The sequence below is a fragment of the Cricetulus griseus genome, chromosome 4 (genome assembly GCF_003668045.3).
Source record: "Cricetulus griseus strain 17A/GY chromosome 4, alternate assembly CriGri-PICRH-1.0, whole genome shotgun sequence".
NCBI classification, from domain to species: domain Eukaryota; kingdom Metazoa; phylum Chordata; class Mammalia; order Rodentia; family Cricetidae; genus Cricetulus; species Cricetulus griseus.
Window position 1 is genome coordinate 199,384,977 of NC_048597.1, and position 22,273 is coordinate 199,407,249.

Genomic DNA, 22,273 nt, shown 5'->3' on the forward strand with positions numbered 1-22,273 from the left:
TGGAATCTGTTCCCCTGGAACCTGAAAGGCAGGATCTGACAAAAGAAGTTCAGGAGAGGAAGGTCATTCAGCAGCCTTCATCAAAATGCCATGGACTGCCAAGGGATACTTGTTAAGGGGGCTGAAGCAAGAGGATTACAAGTTCAAGGACAGCCTGGGCTACATGGGAAATAAGATAATCGCCTCAGAGGCAGTATTAATGCTACATAGCCCAGCAGTGGTGACACTAGTCTTTAATCCCAGCATTTGGGAGGCAGAGGTGGGTGGATCTCTGTGAGTTCCAGGTCAGCCTGGTCTATAGAGTGAGTTCCAGAACAGCCAGAGCTGTTATACAGAGAAACCCTGTCTTGAAAAAACAAAACAAAACAAAAAAAAAAAAAAAGATTGCCTCAGTAGGCTTAGAGTCCCTAAGGGGAAAACTGACATCATCTATTCCTAAGGGCTCGGTTTCCCATTTGTAAAATAAGAAGTAAAACAGAACAACAAACAACAACAACAAAAATAAAAACACTACTGCCATTATGCAGGGTGGTGATACAAGTGGGACAGCCTGGCCTCCACGGGTGCCAGGCCTGGTGTTATGTTGGCTGAATTCCCTTTTCTCCTTCAGAGGAGTCCTGGCAAGGGCTCCTTAGTTCAAAATGTGCTTTGTCTGTTTATTTCCTACGAGGACCTTAAATGTATCCATTTCCCCCTTCGGACTTGCAAAATAAAGAAAATGGCCAAATAGGTACAGTGTGACTTCCTCAGAAGAAATCCAAAAGCTTGTTGGGAGCAGTCAGGACAGCCCTCTTGTTCCTCTATTCCTGGGAAAGGCCAGCCAGGGAGATGAAACCCCCATGGAGAGGTTTCCGGAGTTGGGGACAGACAGGGGTATTGGGAATCAGGCCGTGCTCCCTCCAGCTTGATGGGGACCAGCCATCAGAGCCTGGTCCCGAGCCCTTCCTTCCTTTCCAGGAAAAGAGCAGGAGTGTAGTGGAGGGAGGGAGCGGGGGAGGAATCAGTGTCGCCAAGGCGGAGGCTAACGTCGCCCCACCTCTCTCCTGCCGGCTGGGCTCCTAGGGCGCTCCACCGCAGCCGGCATTGAGCTCTGCGATGTGGGCCGCGCTGTGGCTGCTGTGCGCCGGGGCCTGGCTGCTGAGTGCCCGGGCCACCACCGAGCTGACCGTGAACGCCATAGGTACGTGGGACAAAAAGCCGAGCGCAGAGCTCCCGGGGCACTGGAGGGGGAACGGGAGCCCCCAGGTGGTCTTGAGGAACCCGTGATCCGAGGGACAGGCCGGCGGGTGCCCAGAGTCCCTCTTGTCCAGGCCTAGATACGGAAGCCCTCAACCCTTTCTGCCATCCACCTGGGACAGCTGGGGACGCAGAACTTTCTTGCCCTGCCACGCAGCAGGACGTTCCAGCCTCTTCTGGCTCTGTCCGTGGACCTGCCACCCCTCCGAGGGGGGGGATCTCCCTGCCTTGGTTGTTAGTCCATCTGTGGCTCGCTGAACAAGCTTCCCGCCCTAAGAAACACACTACCCACAGCAGTTTTAACCCTAGTGCGCGTGGTGTGCGCGAAGAGTTGGGTCAGAAAAGCAACCCTAACTTGGCAAAGTGCAAGACTAGCTAGCAAATATTTTAGTTCTGTACATCGTCGGTCTCCGTAGCAACTCCTAAACTCCCGCTTGTGGGGCAAAAGCAGCCACAGGTAGCTTATTCTACTAGACGTTTACTTATGGACAGTGAAGTTAGAAGTTAAATGATTTTCAGGTGCAGCTGTTCTTACACACACACACACACACACACACACACACACACACACACACACACACACGCGCGCGCGCGCGCGCGCGCGCGTCCTGCTTGCCAACCATTTTTAAGTGTAAAGAGCCCTTCAATTAAAGTGTGGGCTGTGGTTTTCTAGCCCTGCTGTCGGTCTTTAAGTAGGACATACAAAACTATACTTTCTTTTTTGTTAATGATTTTATTAGCATATATTAATTAAACATAATGATGGGTTTCATTATTATATTCTCATACATGTATTTAACATACTGTGATCATATTTCAGCCTCTATTGTCACTTCCACTTTCTTCCTCTTCCCAGTTTGTCCCTTTTCTTCCCTCCTTCCCTCCCTCCCTCACTCTCTCTCTCTAAACCTTTTTTGACCATATGGATTTTATTAGGGTTATTTACAGAAACGAAACAGAAACAGGCACCTTATCAGAGAGGCTACAGCCCTAAAGAAGATGTATCTTCTCTCCTCCAGTAACTGTATTTGCCTAGGGATTTGCCTTGTGATTCCCCTCCATCCATTTTTGGTTTTGTTTGTTCTGTTTCTCACTATGTAGCCAAGGATGAGCTTCAATTCCTGACCTTCCTGCCTCTCTCCCCCAAGTACTGAGTTTACAGGCATGTGCCATGCCCTGGTCATAAAAACTGTTCCTTTACAGAGAGAGCCCAGTGGGAAAAGCACTTGATATACAAGCCTGAGAGCTTAGTGTACAAATTCTGATCCCCGGAACTATGTAAACTTCGGTCAGGCACAGGAGCCGCCTGTAATGGCAGCACTCCGGGCAGTGATGGGGGTTCCCAGGGTAAGCAGGCTAGCTAGATTACTATGAGCTCTGGGTTCAGTTAAAGATCCCTGCCTCAGTAAACTGGAGAGTGGTAGAGGAAAACATGTGACATCTCTGAGCATGCTCAGTGCACCCGTACACTGCACACCCTCTGTGCACAAACACATGTAAAAAATGAATAATAAATTAAATGGACAGTTATAGTAAGCTTAGGATGGATCTCAGGTTCCCCTAAGGTCATCTATGTTCTTATCCACCAACGGTCTATGCGAAATTCTCCCCTCTTGTTGGTTTGGAAACCCCCCAAGAGGCACAGGTGTCAACTTCTGCCAGCTGCAGAGCCTGATCTGGGCTGAGGTTTGTCTTCTCTGAAGAATTCAGCCACAGCACGTCCTTAACCAGGGTTTGGAATCCCCTGAGCCCTGGGACCTGTCTTGAAGAACCAGGCTTTTTCTTCCCAAGAGAAAGGGCTCTGGCTTAGCTGCCAGAGCAGGTCTGGGGCTTGTGGATTGAGATGTAAATGCCACATCGAAATTACCTTCATTTTGCTGGCATGGGTCCCTGGGGATACCCAGGGCAACATGGAACCGTTCCAAATGATCCAGATACAGATAGTTTCAGAGACCAGGTATTGTGACTTGCTTGTAATCCCAGCACTCAGAGCCAAAACATGACTAGCCTGGACTATATATCCAGACACTGTTCTAAACACACATACAAGAGATACAGTTTTACCGGGCGGTGGTGACACACGCCTTTAATCCCAGCACTCGGGAGGCAGAGGCAGGCGGATCTCTGTGAGTTCGAGGCCAGCCTGGTCTACAAGAGCTAGTTCTAGGACAGCCTCCAAAGCCACAGAGAAACCCTGAGAAAAAAATGTGTAAAATATCAAAATCTTTTGGTGGTGGTTGTGGTGTTTTGAGGCAGGGTCTATGTAGCTCAGGGTTTCCTTGAACTCCTCCAGATCCTTCTTCCTCAGCTTCCCAGGTACTAGAATTAACAGGCTTGTATCTCCCTGACCAGCAAACTCTCCAACACTGTTTGTATGGGGGGGGGTGGTATATGCATGTATTATATATGTTCTTGTGTGGGGGCACACATGTGAACAGGTGTATGTGGAGACGGAGCGTTAATATTGGGAGTCTTCCTTGTTGTTCCTTCTATTTTATTCTTGGAGGCAGGGTCTACCAATCAAACTAAATTGGCTAGTGTTACTGGACAAACTCTGGGCATACCTCCTCTGCAACTCCAGGCTGGAATTACAGGTTAGCTTCCATGCCCCACTGGCATTTAGTAGGTTCTAGGGATCCAAACTCTAGGCCTCTTTCTTTCATGACCAGTGCCTTAGCTGCTCAGCCATCTCCCTAGCCCAATGGTCTTATTTTCAAATATCAGTATTTAATATAAGGGGCCAGTGAGATGTTTCAAAGAGTCAAGATGCTTGTTTCCAGGCCTAACACCTTGAGTTCAGTTCCCAGAATCCACGTGGCAGGAACATGCTTCTAAACATTGTCCTCTGACCACTATAGTCATACCATGGTATGTTCATGTATGCAGACCTACCCACTGTAAAAAATAAAAATAAAAAATTTAAACATTTAGCATCCATTTGAATACATCTTTTGCAGCTATTTAAATTTAAAATGGAAATTTTAAATCATGTACAATAAAATATTCTCAGCACCTCAAAAATTCTATTCCTGTGTAGTCATGGAAAAAAAAAAAACCTATGTTGGGCAGTGGTGGTGCACGCCTTTAAACCCAACACTTGGAAGGCAGAGGTAGGCAGATCTCTGTAAGTTCCAGGCTAGTCTGGTCTACAGAATGAGTTCCAGGATAGCCAGGACTATTACACAGAGACACTCTGTCTTGACCCCCACCCCTACCCCCACAAAAAAAAGGAAAAAAAAAGAAACATCTACTCACTCCTGATAGGGAAACAATGACAGGCCAAAGTAGAATGCAACCAAAGTCCAACTTGGTAAACCAGTAAGTTTTACTGGGATTACTTCCTGGATTTGGGGTGAGGGGTCACTTACAGAATTAGAAATAACTCAAAGACAGCTTCACCACCAAAGTGGGCACACACACACACACACACACACACACACACACACACACACACACACAAGCATGGGAGAGCTTCAGGAAAGCAGGGTGGCTGATCTTTGCTTATCCAGACAGTTACCACCCAACCTGGAGACCTGAGTTCCTTGGGATCCACATGATGAAAGGAAAGAACCAACTCCCAAAAGCTGTCTTCTGATGTATACACCCCCCCCCACCACCACCACCACACACCAAGGGTGCTCAGTGGACAAAGTGTTCCTGACACAAGTATGAGGACCAGATCTAGCACCCACATAGAAAAGCCAGATGTAGGAGCACACACTTAGAACCCCAGTGCTGGGAGGCAGAGACAGAAGGACCCCAGAGCTTTCCAGCCAGCCAGTATAGCCAAATGGCTGAGCAGGTCCTTCCAGATATTCTGTCTCAAAAAATACGGAGCTAAGAAAGATAGAGGACAACCTCCAAAGTCAACTTAGGGCCTTAACTCGTGAGTGCATGGGTGCACACCTCCCCCATATACTGCATACCAATAGCAGTTTCTTAAAATTTCTTGTGGTTTGAGTTCCTTTTTATACTCAAGCATTAACTAACCTTTGGTACTTTGTAAATGCAAATCAGCTGGGTCTGGTGGCACACACCTTTAATTCCAGCACTTTGGGGTAGAGGCAGGTAGATCTTTATGAGGAGGGCCAAGGGTACATAGTGAGACCCTGCTTCAAATAATAATAATATAAAAAGTAAAACTAAATAAATAAATGCTGTCAGCTCTTCAGTGCCCTACTTAGCTTTAGACTCAACATGATCTCAAGACAGACTTAATTCTATCTTTTCTTTTTTTTTTCTTTTTTTTTTCTTTTTTTTACTTTCTTTTACAGAAAAGTTTCACTTCAAGTCATGGATGACACAGGTCAGTGGCCAACTTCTTCTTTTGAAGTTTCTCTTGTTACAAAGCTTCCTGTTAGGAAACTGAATGGTATCAGATTTGAGACACAAGAGAGGAATTTTCCAATCTTGCTCTGTCCTGGGTCCTTCCGAGCTTCACCCTGACCAAACTCCAGGAAGGATACAGTGAAGGAAACTTCCAAATAGTGCTGCTCAGTGAAGAGCCTGGCAAAAGCCTTTCATGCCTTCACTTCATTGTTGGGGTTTTGTCTTTGGAGCACTTTGCATAGTGGCTGCAGAATCTTTTGAGAACAGCAGTATGTACAGTTTTGAAAATGGTGGATTCTGCCATCCACTTGGCTCAGCAATAAGCCATGGTGTCCACAGGCCACCTGAACTTGGCAGGTGTCCTCAGCGGGGTCTCCTGAACACTTAACTGATGTTCTAACGGTTGCATGGCCTTCACTGTAGCCACAGATGCCTGGAGGTAAAGGATTGCTTTGTAACTTCCTGATATTGGCAGTAGAGGCCACGAATGGAGTCCCATCTAACTGTAGGTCTGTCCTGAGAGAGTGGCTGGGGATGCAGCTCAGTAGGTAGCATGCTTGCTTAGCATACATGGAACTCCGAGTTGATCCCCAGCACTGTGTAATCCAGGCATGGTAATATATGCCTGTAATCCCAGCACTTGGGAAGAGGAGGTGGGATAGGAAGTTTAGATGTTCATGATCCTTTTGTCTAAGGACAATAGACCAGCCTACATACATGACACCGTGGAAGATTCTTGGGTGGTAGGGGATCTCTAAAAAGACTCCCTCTTGTAAGCTTCACCTATTCTCATGATTTGCTGCTGGTGTGTTTTGTTTTAGCACCAAAAGACATACAGCTCAGTGGAATACAACTACAGACTGAAGACATTTGCCAACAACTGGAGGAAGATACATGCCCACAACCAGAGGAACCACACATTTAAAAGTACTGGGGAGCCCCTTTTCCCCCAGACCTCTGGGAGAAGGAGGATGGGAACATCTCAGGTCTGGGAAGAAAACAATTAGTGGCATAGGCTGGTGAACGGGTCCACTCAGGGCTAATTGGTGTAGAGAACAGGGACTCAGACTCTGAGGATGTCTTTAGCGAACCTCAGATAATAGCTCTACAAAGGATATAAATCTAGATGGCACTGGTAACCAACCCTCTGTGGAAGTCGTGAAGTTTACAAAAGATTCTAGAGGAACCCTGCCCCTCTAAAATCCTGCTGGCCATCAGGGTACAACACACACAACCTAGATCTCTTTGGGTCACTGTGAGACCTTAACTTTCAGACTGCTCTGACTGAGCCCATGAGCAGTTTCTGGAGTCACCCTGCTTCACTCCAGGTGAGGGTCACTAGAAACACATCTAGCATGGTCCCTGCAGTTGCTGAGAAATGATGGCAGCCCAGCAAAAAAAAAAAAAAAGGACCTCTAAGACACGAACTGAAAGAAAAACAGACATTCAGTGTGTTTCTGCCTGGTGCTAGGATATGGCCTAGGAGCCTGGGGCTGACTTACAGTGGCGATGGCAGTGTGGAACTGGCTGGGTTGCAGTGAAGACTGGATGCGGTGTGGGTGAGAAAACACCTGCACAGGTATTGCAGCTCTTTACCTGGGTGTTCATCAGTCCCACAGTGGGAATCTGAAATAGTGGGTGCCTGGGCTGCACCCCAGATCTACTGCACCCACCAACTCTGGGGTGCCTCTGTCTACCTGAGCAGCTCTGAGGCACAGTAGCAGTTGACCTTGCTATATTGAAACATATGAAATATAGAATTTTACAGGAGCCAAGTTGTAGCTGGCTATAAATAGAACACGGTTAAACAAGGGCTCTTGGGTTTTTTTTTTTTTTTTTTGTCTGTTTATTGTCAATTAACTATGGCCTCTGTTTCATGTAGTTTTGCTTGGTTTGTTTTCCTTCTCTTTTTCAGTGGGATTGAACCAGTTTTCAGACATGACCTTTGCTGAAATAAAACGCAAGTACCTCTGGTCGGAGCCTCAGGTTAGTGGACTTCATTGTAAGTAAGTCGGGGTCTTTTCACCCAAACCTGTGAAATAAACATGAAACCTACTGTGTTTGCAGCTAGATTCAGTCCTGTCCCCAGCCATGCCTAGGGGTGTCCTGGAATTCTTGGAGAAAGCAGGAAGATCCGTCTCTCAGCAGTCCCTTAGTGCAGGGCTATGGCCTTAACAACGGGAAGCCGTGATTGAGAAGTAGCAGATAAAACACAGGTGCCCAGGTAGAGGGGATTTCAGGTAGACTTTTTGGTTGTTTTGAGATAGGGTTTCTTGTAGACTAGGTCGGCTTAGATCTTGATATGTAACCAAGGCTTGAACTCCTGATCCTCATGCTTCTACTTCAGAAGTGCTGGGATTATGAATGTGTGCCCTCACTCAAATGCTCCTTTGTCATTCCCTTTTGTATGTGTGTGTGCATGTGTGCTTGAATGTATGTGGCATGTGCATGTGTGTGTGTGTGTGTGTGTGTGTGTGTGTGTGTGTGTGTGTATGATATATGTGTGTGTGGTATATTCCTATGTGTAGTGTTTGTGTGTGTGGTGGATAAATGTGTAAGCACACTTGCCTGCACATAGACATGTGCACATGAGGAAGCCACACGTCAGCATCCCTATTTTCCTCTAATGCCCTCTACACCTTATTTTTTTGGTATTTAGGTATACATGTATGTGTGTCTGGGCATATATGTGTGTGTGTGTGTGTGTGTGTGTGTGTGTGTGTGTGTGTGTGTGTTGTATGTGGGTGCCCATGAAGGTCAGAAGGCAGTGTTGGATCCCCTGAAGTTGAATTTATAGTTGTAAGCCATCTGATGTGGGTGCTGGGAACCAAACCAGGATCTTCTGGAAGAATAGCAAGTGTCCTTAACTGCTCAGTGCTGAACCATCTCTCCGGTCCCTTCACCATTTTTTTTTTCTTCTAGACAAGATCTCATTATGTGGCCCTGGCTGGCCTCAACCCCTTTATGTAAACTAGGCTGGCCTTGAACTCACAGAGACCCACTTGCCTCTGCCTCCTGAGTACAGGATTAAAGGCCTGTGCCACCACACCCAAGCTTCTTTCTACCTTAACCTGGAGCTCATCCATTGGCTAGACTAGCTGATCGTCAAGTCCCCAGGATGTGCTCCCCAACCCCACCCCCAGTACTGTGGTTACAGAGTCACACAGTGTGAGGACTCAGGTCCTCATTTGTGTACAACAAGCACTTTACCCACGGGGCCATCTCCCCAGACCTCTCACTCCCTTTTAACGATTCCATTTTAATTGTATTTTCCTTGAAAATAACTTATTTGGTTGTTTCAGAATTGTTCAGCCACCAAAGGTAACTACCTCCGTGGCACTGGCCCCTTACCCCCCTCCATGGACTGGCGGAAGAAAGGAAATTTTGTCTCAGCAGTGAAAAATCAGGTATGCATGGCAGTCCTCACATTTTCCCTCCAGAACATACATGTTGTCAGACATCACATTAGGATGGAGAACTCGGGTGCTCACAGCACCTTTGCAAGCCTACCCTGCTTCTGCCTTTTCTCTTTATCTCTGGTCCTCTCCTCTGCAAGGCTCTGGATGTCTGTCATTGCTTTAAGGTTTGGCAGCCCTGGAGGATGAAAATGGCCCTCTATAAGGCTAAAGTCCCTGCCTTCCTGCGATGACTCACTCAATCCCAGATGCTCCCATGACTTCCAACTGAGATGCTCAAACACATTTCCTGAGCACTCAGAGTCTGAACACCTGGCCCCTTTCTGCCCAGAGAGCATCTTTTCCTCAAATCCCTCACACACTCCTCCGGGCATGAGGCTGCAGGCACTCCTGGCTGGCTGCCTTTGTGGAGTGGTTCCAAGTGGGTAGTGGTGGGTGACCAAGCACAGCCTTTCTCACATGCATGGGCACACATAGCATGTGTGGGGGGGTTCCTTAATGGTCAGAGAGCCCTCTTCAGGGCATAGTGGACTTGCCTTTTCCCCAGGTGCTGGGAAATTTTAGTGCCTAGTCCTCTGAAGACTAGACCCCATGCTCTACTGTTCCTGCTGCACCCTGCTCCCTCCCCCTCGAAATGGCGCCACAGCAGAATTCTCAAAGATGCTGACCTCTCCATTCCAGGAACTGAGGTTAAGGTTGCCTTCCAAGAAACTCTTGGCTTTATTCTGAAACTTTGCACAAGAAGCCTGGCTTTTTCATGAGAGTCACGTGGTGCAAAAGGCATGTGGCACAGCTCCACTTCTTTGCAGGCTCACCACAGCCTAGAGGCTGCCAGGCTAACTGGATGTGTGGACCGAATTCCAAGGGAGCAAACTAAGCTTCTGCCCCAGCAGAGAATGTGAAGAGCAATAGTGACCCAACAGCAGTGTGCGGGCCCTGTACAATCTCACGGTGGTCAAAGCACAAATTTAAACTGGACAGGTGGGAAGCAGATGGTTCTGATTTCTCCTATTATTGGGACCCTAGGCCACCAGATAGGACTGACCAGCTGGGATAGAAAAAAGGCTATTACTCAGGGATGCATGTGACATCTTACTGTGGCTACTCTGTGATGACAGACGGTGGCCATTAGTTTTGAAAGCCCCCCTTGAGCTGACGTAACTGTACAGAGGGAGAAAGTGAGTTTCTAGCTCAAGATCCAAGATTAAACGAGGGGACTCAAACAGAACCTGGACCAGGTCTCCGCCAGAGGTACTGCCACTCTCTTATAACCCCCGCTGAAGCAGGAGGGTCTCAGATTCAAGGGTAGACGCAGCTGTGTGGTGAGACCCTGTCTCAAAAAAACAAAGTAAAGAAAACCAAAAGCCCAGGTCTCTGTCCAAGTCGTGTGCCAGTTCTTCTTCCTCCCACGGTGCCTGCAGTCGCCTCCATTGTGGCTACGTGTCCTCTTTTGACCATATCTTCCTTCGCCAAAGGGAAGGCTTCAAGAGAAAAGATGAAGGGGAGTTTGGCCTTTGAGGGAGGAATTTAAGAGACATTTAAAAAGTGGAATATGGAAGACAAAAACCAGCAAGGAGACAAGGATGAGTCTGATAGACTCACAACAGCAACAGATGTTACAGTGCCCACTGGACAACTGATTGACAGGCGTGGTCTTATGCTAATCTTCTTCTGCAATTAGATTTCTGGGGACACTGCTGCCCAGATCACACGGCTTAGTACATGAAAGAGCTAGGATTTAGACTGACAGACTGGGTCCGGTACCAGACACCTAACTTGACCTAACCTTCTAAAGGTGTAGTGATCTGGGAACTTGGCAGCAGCAAGGGCATTGCTTGGAATGAGATTAGCAGAAAGGTGAGACAGAAGGTTCTAGAAAGAACTTTGGTGAGTCCTGTAGGAAAAGAGTAGGGAAGCTGAGAGGTGGTGGTGTATGCCTTTAACCTCAGCACTCTGGGAGGCAGAGAGGGATCTCTGTGAGTTTGAGGTTTGAGGGCAGCCAGTCTACAGAGTGAATTCCAGGACAGCCAGGACTGTTATATAGAGAACCTTGTCTCAGAAAAAACAAAAGGAAAGGAAGGAAGGAAGGAAGGAAGGAAGGAAGGAAGGAAGGAAGGAAAAAAGGATCCAACAAAGGACTCACGGTAAGAGAGTCAGGGGGCTCAGATGTCTGTGACTCTAGCAAAGTGGGGGAATTGTTCAAGAGGCCCAGATTAAGAGTCCACTGGGCAGACTTTGGGGAGCCCCTTTTGAGGGCCTTACCCTGCCTGGGAAGTAGAGGGGGCATGGCTAGGGGCAGGTGGGATGTTGGGGGGGGAGGGAGAGGGAGAATGGATTGACATCTGAAGCAAGCTTGTTCCTAATTTGAACTAATAAAAAAAAAAGTCCGCTGGGCTGGTCAGAACTGCTCCTCCGGTGCCTCAGGTGCTGCATCATGGAGGAAGGATGCCAGCCTCCAGAACATGTGCAGGGCAGCATGGACAGACCTTGCTAGCAGGGGCTTGTAAAGGGCAAAGGCATCCAGGGACCACTGGTGAATGGAGCTGTGTCATGATGGCACATTCATTGCCTCCCTCTGCCCGTATGTGTTCTCCAGGGGTCCTGTGGCAGCTGCTGGACTTTCTCCACCACGGGGGCCCTGGAGTCTGCTGTGGCTATCGCCAGTGGGAAGATGCTGTCTCTGGTAAGAAGTCAGCCATAGGTCATTTCCTACAGACCTACCTCTCACCACTGGGCCGGGCCTTCAGGCGCATTCATAGTGTTAGCAAAGACTTCTATTTCAATCGGATCACATGTCCCAACCTTGAGAACATTTAGCCTAGGAATCTCAACTGAGAGTAAAGAAATGTCCCAAGGGCTCCTTCCTGAGTGGATGTGGGTGTCCATCCCCTTCCTCAGTTTTTCATCCTGGTACTTCACCAAGATCTCTGGACAATAGATACTGCCTGGGAGATACCCTCTTCTAGGAGTTGTGCCCTTCCCCATATTTGATTATCTTCATGCAAGGAAGAACTAGGGCCTATGTGTCTGTCTATCCACTAACCCCCAAGAGAAGGGTGACACCTGTGAAGGAACTGTCCCACTGTGTAGGGTAGAGGGAGAGTCAAGCAAGGTCAGTGTGGCCATGAGAGCCTGGGTTGAAGAGTTATGGAGCAGTGTCTCTGGGCCTGACGCTCTCCCTCTAGCATACGCTGAGAGACACATAGCTCATAGTGTGTACACCCCTACAGGACAAGTGCTCATTAGGAGGGCCTATTCATGCCCTCTCAACTGCTTTGAAGCCAGGTCATTTTTGATCCTCTGCCAACAAGTGCTGCAAGAGAGACACACTGGGATATACAGAGATGGCCTTATCCCTGGGGGACCTTACAGGGTCACTGCCACACAACACCAATTAGGCCACAAATATGAATTAGCTACTGAGAGCTGACACTTCGCCTCCCTGGCCTCTCAACCATCTCCTCACTGGCTCTGTGCTTCTTCCTCTAGGCTGAGCAGCAGCTGGTGGACTGTGCCCAGAACTTCAATAATCACGGCTGCGAAGGGTGTGTTCCGGAGCGGGAGAATCCACCCCCTCTCTTCTTTCTCATTTGCGGCCATCGGATTCAGTGGCTACTATAGTCATGAAATCCCATCCACCCCACGGGTAGAATTGAAGGGTCTCAGAGCTGGAAGGTTCAGGGCTGAATCCAAGGTGTTACCCAGCCCCATCCTCAGCATGGCCAGCCTCACTAGTCACCAAAGCATCAGGACAAATGACCAAAAGAATAGATAGGGGAGCAAAGATATTGCCCTCCAAACCCCACATTCACATGTGGAGAGCTGACTGGTCCCGAGATAAGTTCCTGGAAGCACAAGCTGCCCCATTTTCACAGTGCCACTACCCTCCTTTCTCTCTCTCTCTCTCTCTCTCTCTCTCTCTCTCTCTCTCTCTCTCTCTCTCTCTCCATGTGAGCTAACCTCTGAGAGAGTTTTGTGTGATTAGTCAGGTTTCTGTGCATATAATATGCACAAAGTTCCTTAGGTCCCCTAGGACATATTCTCAGCCTTGACTTCCCTGTCAGGCCCAGCCATGCCCTCACTGCTCCTCTGTGGGACATCCCACACACCATCCTCTCCTCTGACAGCCGTGAACAACAGGGTCTCTATAACTCCAGCCCGAGTCCAGCGATTCAGGGCTGATGCTGTAGCCTGCTAGGGATCCACAGGGGGCTTAGCTGCCCCTCACTTTTCATCTCTTTCCTCTCTGTACATCTTCACACTGTCCATGGCAAAAGGCTGCCTCCCGGGCACACCGGAGTCCTACTATCCTTTGAAGTCTGTTTGCTTTGGTTCATGCCACTGCTTCATTTTTCATTCAAGTACCAGTTCCCACTATATCCCCCTGCGGACTTGGGCACAGGTGACCCGACAGACAGCAGACCACACAGAGCCAACATTCCTCAGAGTTGAATTAGCCATGCATAAGCATGGCATAGGTCAGGTGCTAACACAGGTCATAAGGAGAAGAGCAAGGGCTGGACAGAGTGGGGTCTGCTGAGTGAGTTTGCTTGTTTGTTTTGTGGGAGGTAGGAAGATGGAAAGGATTGACCTTTAGAATCTTTGAAATCTGAGTTCAGATTGTGGCCTGGGCATGGTGTCCCACTTTTCTGTGCTTCAGGAAATAATAGCTACTGCCTGGGCTGACATGAGGGGTGAGGCTGTGAGTCTGTGGAACACTGTCCCTGGGCGTACCTGGTGTAGACAGCATTGTGTGGAGAATGATTCCTTCAGCCCTCTGAGGGGCTGCCTACTTCTCCTGACAGGAGCCTAGCTTGCAGGGGTCTCTGCCCCAGAGGGGCACTTGTGGCTCATGCAGACTCCAGTGACTGAAACCAGAAATATATTGCAGACCTCTCAGAGATCTCTGCTACTGGAATGTGCCCTACCAAGATCCCAGTGATCCAGGCAAAGGCAAACATCAGCAAGCTCCAGCACTAATGCCCACTTTTGTCTGTAGGGCCAGGCCCACAAAGGCTTACATGTGTGTCCTTCTTACAGAGGTCTCCCCAGCCAGGCCTTCGAGTACATCCTGTACAACAAGGGCATCATGGGAGAAGACACGTACCCTTACAGAGGCAAGGTAACTGTGGGTGGCCTCAGCTGTGTCTCCTCTCATCACTGTTACCCGCCTCCACCATGCTGCCATTCAAAACTGGCCTCTTCATGGTGCTTGTCTGTGCCCTCTGCTCTTACCAAGGACCTTTCCTCATGCTCCTGCCTTTGTAGTACCATCTCTCTTTCTGAATGTCCCTCTTCAGGACCCTCCCACCTCAGCCCAGCTTGCCTTGTTCCTTATGACTCCACTGGCCCACTTCGTGTCATCATCCCATCCAGAGTTTGGCCTCCCTTCATCAGGAAACATCTAACTGGCCTCACCCTGGAGCTCTCTGACCAGCTTGGCCTATATACCTACCTTGGTCAAAGTACGATGAGGCTCCTGGGATCTGCTTCTCTCCCCGAAGGCCAGTCTTTCCCATCATTGTGCCCACAATTCCTATCTCCGGGAAACCAGGTCCCCTCCCCTCCCCCAGTTTCTGGCTGGTGACTTAATCTCTGCCCATCTCCAGTTGGCACTGTTCACTGGACTGTCCCTCTAACTTTGCTACATAGGTTCCAATGTGGCTTCTCTTTCTCAGTTTCCTCCTTGGGCTGGCTCAGGTCCTTCCTTGCGTTCTGACCGAGCACGGTATGTCCCAGACAGCACAGACCTGTCTCCTGCCCCTGGGTTCTTAACACCTTGAGGACAGAAGTACTTCTGAGCCTCTCTGGAGTGCTACTGTCAGCAAGATCCTAGCGCAGGCAGGCTGCTTTGAAAATGCTGTCAGTCTTCACAGGGAGGGTGGGACCGAAGCCGCAAGCTAAGCATCTCTAACTTATAGTCTCTTCTCTGTGCTGCCCTGGACAGGATGGTCACTGCAAGTTCGACCCCCAAAAAGCCATCGCATTCGTCAAGGACGTCGCCAACATCACACTCGTGAGTACTGGGTGTGATGATCTCTAGCTAGGGAATGTGTTCTGGTTATGGAGGCCACAAGAGCAGCTCTTCATCGCAGCTCATCACTGTTGGAGGAGTCTGGGTTACTTCCGACGCCTGCTCACCATGAAGGCTGTGTGATGGAAGATAGGAAGGGAATCACAGAGTGACAGGGGATGTCCTAGGTTCTGAATTCCCAGTCTGTACGAGGCTTTGTGCTTGTGGCTCTGTTTTCTTGTCTAAAATGCAAGTGATAATCTCCACCGTCTCGTTAGAGGTTGGAGCATTCAGGTCAGAATGTGAGAAGGGAGCCTGGACTCCTCAGTCAGCTTAGGCTAGGTTTTGCTGCTACCATGACTATCCTCAAGACTGAAGGGCATATAGTGTATCTGGCTCCTGTCATCACCTGTTTGTGGCTTAGGTGGGGCTGGGTGTATCCTGTGATGTTGACCTCACTTCAGCAGCCAGGCTAAGGGACAGAGAGTGATAAATCATATCCCTAATAAGCTGTATCACACCTTGGGTTCATGGAGAAACACATTCAGTTTTCCTGTGAGACGTTAGTGGATGTCTCCTCCCCACCAGCTAGGGTACCAACAACAGACCAAAGTACCCAAGACTAGCTTGGCAAACCCATGAGTTTGTTGGGCTTCCTTACAGGAACCTGAATGACCTCAAAACAGCTGTATTGTCAAAGTGTCCCATCCTAGAGAGGATGACAACTTCCCATCACTGCACAGATAGAGTTAATGAACATGCCGCCTCTTGTGTGCACTAGAACCTTCAGGGATCACAGGAAGCTGAGACAGAATTTTATATAGCTGTGTCAGGGACTCCGGAGGGAGGAAGTATCTGGAATCTGAGTTGAGGGTCTAATGAGGGAACATAAGCAAGTCAAGTCTTGTTGGGTCTAATCAGGGCTACTCTGATTAAGATCGGTAATGGCTGTTATACTTGAAGGACAGCATTCCCTAGCAAACAGTCATACCCTGTTTCTAAGGAACATGTGAGCGTGCATGAATGCCCCCATGAGTCCGGTAGGCACCAGCTCAGTCTGTGAGGACTGTGTAGGGTGTGAGAAACCTCCATGCTGTGTGCAGGTGAGGGGTGTGTACTCATAAACAGATTCAGGTCACAAACATGTAGTTTATGTAATGATGGCAGCTGCCATCTAATTGAAGGGTTTGCCAGGCTCGCCATAGTAATAACAGTTTGGAGTGATTAGAGGCACTGTAGAGCCACCTGACAGGCATTGTCTCCAAATGACCTAGGACATGGATGTGGTTATTGCCTTCATTTGACAGATGAGAAAACTAAATCTCAGGGGAGCTAGCTAAATAATGTGCCCAGGAGCTAGGAGGTGGGGCTGGATTTGAACTGAGAAATGTCATTCCAGAACTGAGGTTCACCACCTCAGCAACACAGCCCACACCCTGCAATAGAGATGTTATTGTCTCCTGAAAGGAACCTGTTTCTAACACACCCACCAAGAGTTCTGGGCCACCATCGTATTCCACTACGAAGTGAGTGAGGCTCTCAGAGGTTAGCTTTTTCCTAATTCCCAGGAAGAATCTCATCAGGAACATCAATCAGAAGAGCCCAAAAGGGCAGGCCAGAACTCTCAGACAGGACAAGGACAGCTGTAGAAACAGTGCCGGCCACAGGAGTTCTGGCCCTTATGTGGGCAGGCCTCTGTGATCTCCTGGGCTCCCAAGACCTCTAGCCATACTGGGAAGGAACATCTTGCCTGAGGGAGGACTCACTGAGTACTCTGTCTCCTCCTACCCTTCACTTCCCTTTTCCAAGTTCTGGCCTCGACTCACTGAACCTCTCACTCCCAAGCATCTCCTTACTATAACTCCCTCTCAGTTTTTCCCAACTGGAACATTTTAAAACACCTGAGGGTAGGAACCACCCACTGTGCCTGGGAGGAAGGCCTTTGAAGTCTACCAGGTACTCCTGGCTGCTTCTCTCACCCCACCTCCAAGAAGCTTCCATGGCTTCCACCTGCCTACCTTCCCCCCTCCTTGGGAGACCCTCCTTAGAAGGCCCTGAAGTGGTCTCCTCGTTTCCACTGTGATATCGGTCTTTACTTATTTGTGGGTCTGTAAGATCTGTGTTTCACCACTGAAGTCCCCTAGAGTGTTTTCCTCCCGGATGTGGAGTCTTGAGAATGGAAGAAAGGGTGCCACGCTAGTCTCTGCATCCTTCACAGTCCCTGGCCTCCATGGTCAGTTGTAACTGAGCGAATGAATGGCGGGAGCTGTATGTAAGGATGTGAGGGAGACAAATGAGAGATTCCCAGACACTCAGAAAGTGCAGGCAAAGGCTGAAGCCACTGGGAGCTAGTTTGGTTTGGGAATCAGATAAAAACCCAAATAGGCTGTAAGTATAGCTTAGTCTTAGAGCACTAGCTCAGCACGCACATATTTAATCCTTGGGGTTGATCCCCAGGAACACAACAACAGAGGCCAGGCAGGGTAGCATGTGTCAAGTATAGGACACTGCCTAACAAGTTTAACAGCCTAGGTTTATTTTGATCTTTTAGTTTGTTTTTTTTCTGAGGCAGTCTCTCTATTACATAATTCTGGCTGCCATGGAACCCAATATGTAGAGCAGGATGGCCTCAAACTCCCAAAGATCCACCTGCCTCTGCCTCCCAAGTGCAGGGGTTAAAAGTGTGCACTACCACACCCAATTTTAAAAGGTTTTTAAATGATAAAATTGATTGGGGCCAGGCATGGTAGAACCAGTCTGTAATTCCAGCACTTGGGAGGTGGAGGCAGGTAGATTGGGAATCCAAGGTTATCCTCAGTTACAAAACAAGTTCAAGGCCAGCCTGAACTACATAAGACCCTGTCTCAAACACTAACAAAAATCAGCCCGACGGGTGCTGGCACTCTGCATAAGAAGGTGGGGTCTGCATCACTGCTGAGTGCCAGGGGCTCTAGTTCCCATGGTCACCTGCATAGCTCTAAAATTCTAGCCCCTACCTTGAGGCAACAGACCATAAGTATGGGGGGAGGTAGCAAAGGCCGTGCAGGTCTGTCAACCCTCTGTCTGTCTACAGAATGACGAGAAGGCGATGGTGGAAGCTGTGGCACTATACAACCCTGTGAGCTTTGCCTTTGAGGTGACTGATGATTTTATGTTGTATCAAAAAGGCATTTACTCCAGGTAAGCTGGGGACCTGGGAAGTCAGAAGGGAGAGTGCATGGGACTGGACGGGCCCCCTCAAAACCAGCACAGGGCCTCCAGCTCAGCCTAGACTCTTAATTAGATTGTATCCAAGAGACTTAGCATGTGTTCCTCCATTAGTCTTCTTGAGTGTCAGGAACCAAGTGTCTACCCCCCCCCCCGACAAGAAAAGAGGTCACAAAGAATGCCACAGGTCAAGCTATTGTGGCCAGTCGTGTCTAAGGCCAAAATCCATGCCCAGGGTTCAGTGGTCATCTACAGAGGGCTGAATCCGGTCAAAAAAAAACTAAGGTTGGAAAACAGTCAAATATTTGAAGATGAGATTGGAGATGTAGCCATTTGGTGAGTGCTTGCCTCAAATGCACACACCCAGGGTTCAGTCCCGAGCACCACATAGATGGCACACACCTATATTTCCAGCACTGAGGAAGTAGAGGCTCGGAAGCTCAAAGTCACCCTTAGCTACATAGTGAGCTAAGGCTAGATGGTGTGTATGAGACCCTGTCTAAAAAAAAAAAAAAAAAAAAAAAAAAAAAGCAGGGAAATGGGAAAGGAAAAGTAGCTGTTCTCAAATACCAGAAACCTGTGCTGGAGGGTTCACTATCTGGTTCTTCAGGAAAGCCAGATTCCTTAGTACCCAGGGCCTCATGGACAGTAGACAATCACTCTATGGCTGAACTACACCAAGCTCCACCTAGCATGTCTAATGTGGGATTTCTTGTGCCCACACCCTTTAGCCTGCCAATTTGGTGACAGGAATGAGTTCAGCAAGGAGTCCCTCTAGCCACTTCCTGCTCTATAGGCTCCTTCATGCTCTCTGGTCTCTGGCCATCTCTAGAATGTTCGTGTTCTTCTGGGCTTTGCCCTCAGCCCTCTGTTTGGTTGTTAGATAGAGCTGAAAATCCACAGCCGCCAGGCTTGGCTCACGCCTTTAATCCCAGCACTCGGGAGGCAGAGGTAGGCAGATTCTCTGAGTTCGAGGCAAGCCTGGTCTACAGAGCGAGTTCCAGGACAACCTCCAAAGCAATACAGAGAAACCTTATCTCGAAAAAACAAAACAACAAAACAAAACAAAACAAAAAACTCACAGCCAACTATTTGCTAAGAATATCCATGGCCCACCAAGTGTCTTCCAAGTACTAGACCCATACTTAAATCTGAGGGGCCCTTGCCAGTTCAGCCTAGGTGGCCAAGGAGACCTCCAACTCTTGAGTTCCTCCAGCCCTAGTGCTCCTCAAAGGTCTGTGTCTGTTAAGAGACTCGCATCCCTGCTGCTGCTGAGGGAGCATCCACAGTGGGCTGCTCACTATCCTCTCCTAACCTATTCCAGCCCATCATCATCTTCTCTGATGCCTCCTCATTGGCTTGTCCTAAACATCCCTCTCCCCTACAAAAACAGACACCCTGTCCCCTCCTCCATTTGGACCCATTCAGAGACCTTCTGAAGTGCTTTATATATATATAAATTTATTCATGTGTGTCCAAGTGTGCATGCATGTGACAACCAGAGGTCAAACTAAGGTGTCTTCCCCAATCACTCTTATTTTTTGAGACTAGGTCTCTCACTAGACCTGGAGCTCAGTGATTCAGCTAGATGGCTGGCTAATGAGTTCCAGGAATCTGTCTGTCTCCACCCCCCCAGCACTGGGATTACAAAAGTAGGCTGGCTTTTTACATGCATGCTGGGAATCTGAACTCAGATCCTCAAGACTTGTGTGGCAAGCACCTTTACTGGTTGAGCCATCTCCCCAGCCCTAGGGTGACTTGGGCATAATACCCAAGGCTCCTATTACCCAAGGCTTGGCTTTGGGGCCTTGGTAATTTGCTCTCCTCTTTCTCTGCACTCATCTGCCATCAAACCTCCCTTCTTGTCTCTTCTCATTCCAGCCATGTGGCGGAGCTTATAGCTTCATGTATATCCCCTGCTCCTCAAGGATGCTTCTTCACTTCCTATCCCCCTCCCCTTCCTCACTGGTACATCCCTGGGACCATTGCAGGCCAGTCTCTTTGACCAGCTGCCCCCTGCCAAACAAAGATTTCTAAGAACAAAGTGGGTCCTACTGCCTGTGGCCCAGCACCTAGCCCTGTACCTGACGCAATGGTGACAGTTCCATGTCCATTTAATTTCCATGTGCCTTTGGGATTTTTTTTGGTTTGGAATTTTTGAGACAGGGTTTCTCTCTGTAGCCCTAGCTAGCCTCGAACTTATAAGAGATCCACTTCCCTCTGCCTCCAGAGTGGGATTAAAGGTGTGCACCTTTTTTTCCATGTCCACTCAATCAACACGTGGCCACTGCAGTTTGTCCCCTTGAAGTCATGGAATTTCTCATGGAGGCTAAATGGCAAGCCTACATATTATTCATAAACACAAGTTAGTTAGTTTTCAGAAGGAACACAGAGGCAAAAGAACAGTGTGTTGAGTTCTAGCTGGGCACTAGCCTTGCAGAAGTGCAGCAGGGGCTACTCTTCTTGTTGGGATTCGGAGGTGTCCGCTGTGGAGTGTGACCAGTGCTGTGTGGGGACGGCAGGAGCAGGACTTAGAACCGAGGAGACTGTGGTTGAGCCATAGCTGTTTGACACCCAACACACCACCTTCCCTCCCTCTAACGGGAAACATCCCTCTACATCACTAGAGAGCCCTTGTCTGTGACAGTCCTAGCCTTTACCCTTCCTATACTACAAACCTTTGTAAATTTCCTTTTCATTTCTAGCACTTCCTGTCATAAAACTCCAGATAAGGTAAACCATGCCGTCCTGGCTGTTGGCTATGGAGAGAAGGATGGAATACCCTACTGGATCGTGAAAAACTCTTGGGGCACCAACTGGGGAGATAAAGGGTAAGTAACCTGTAGGTCCCACTATGGGGGCACATGTTGCTCAGGTCTAAAGGCATCCCCTGAGTGTGAGGCATCTCCACCTTAAAGTCACAGCTTCTAAGGAGTTGGACAGCAAGCCCTAGCCAGGCCAGGGAAAGTAGGGCATGAGAATAGAGCCTTCACATGCCAAGGCCCTGTTAGCAAGACCCCTCATAGGATCCCAGGCCCCAACTAGTCTTCTGCAGGGGACAGGAGACCAATTGGCTTAATGGGGTCTATAACTGAAGGATGGAAACAGACACACACACACACACACACACACACACACACACACACACACTCTCACACACACACACACTCACACACACACACACTCACACACACACACACACTCACACACTCACACACACTCACACACTCACACACACACACTCACTCACACACACACACTCACACACACACTCACACACACACACTCACACACACACACACACACACACACACACACACACACACACCTGAAAAGAAGTTTTTATTGTTAAGAGGTCCTAGTGGTTATGTAGCTATGTGAGGACCTGGACAGAGAGGCAAGAAGGGAGGCTCCATCAATTCTGGGAAGAAGCAGCATATGCAAAGAGAAAAAAGAAGCAATTAGTTACAAAGTGAGGCCAGTCATTTCCTGCTGATAAAATAATCCCATGGTAGTTGTTCTATGAATAAATTCAGAGGGCCTAATCCCTGGAGTCATGTCTTGGTTTGCAGAACATTCTAGAAAGCTGTGTGGTACAGCTGCCACTAGTCAGGCCTCAATCCTTTCTCTCTGCACAGGTACTTCCTCATTGAGCGTGGAAAGAACATGTGTGGCCTGGCTGCCTGTGCCTCCTACCCCATCCCCCAGGTATAAGCCAAGGCTGCAAAGGCAACTAATGGTAGGCAAAGTGAGGAGCCAGCCCTTCGATGGAAATCCCACCCTGGAGGAAACTGTGGGGAAATTCACCCAGAGCTCCCCTCAGTCCTGCACTGAGCCTAGAAGAACAAAGACTTCTAAGTGAGGACGAAGAACTCCACCAGCAACAAGGCCATCCATGTGACAGCCATCACCAGCCGTATGCCCTGACTGTGGCTTTGAAATGACTCCAACCCCCACGGCCTAGAATCTTCTCTTTCCAGCTCTCCTCATGCAGAGAGAGCTGCAGTGACTGCCTTCCCTGTGTGGTGTATTCAATAAATGCACAGTGAACACCTCCCTGGGCTGGACCTGG

General features: G+C 48.7%; 1 protein-coding gene across 1 annotated transcript; it reads left to right on the forward strand.

Annotated features, from left to right (window-relative positions):
- The first annotated feature begins 1,024 nt into the window (after positions 1-1,024).
- On the forward strand, positions 1,025-22,273 carry Ctsh (cathepsin H). The gene is made up of 12 exons (XM_027410968.2): positions 1,025-1,180; positions 5,511-5,542; positions 6,387-6,492; positions 7,481-7,551; positions 8,868-8,972; positions 11,578-11,664; positions 12,471-12,526; positions 14,022-14,103; positions 14,929-14,997; positions 18,068-18,174; positions 20,907-21,032; positions 21,840-22,273. The coding sequence occupies exons 1-12, from the start codon at positions 1,096-1,098 to the stop codon at positions 21,913-21,915; spliced, it is 1,002 nt and encodes a 333-aa protein (XP_027266769.1). The 5' UTR covers positions 1,025-1,095; the 3' UTR covers positions 21,916-22,273.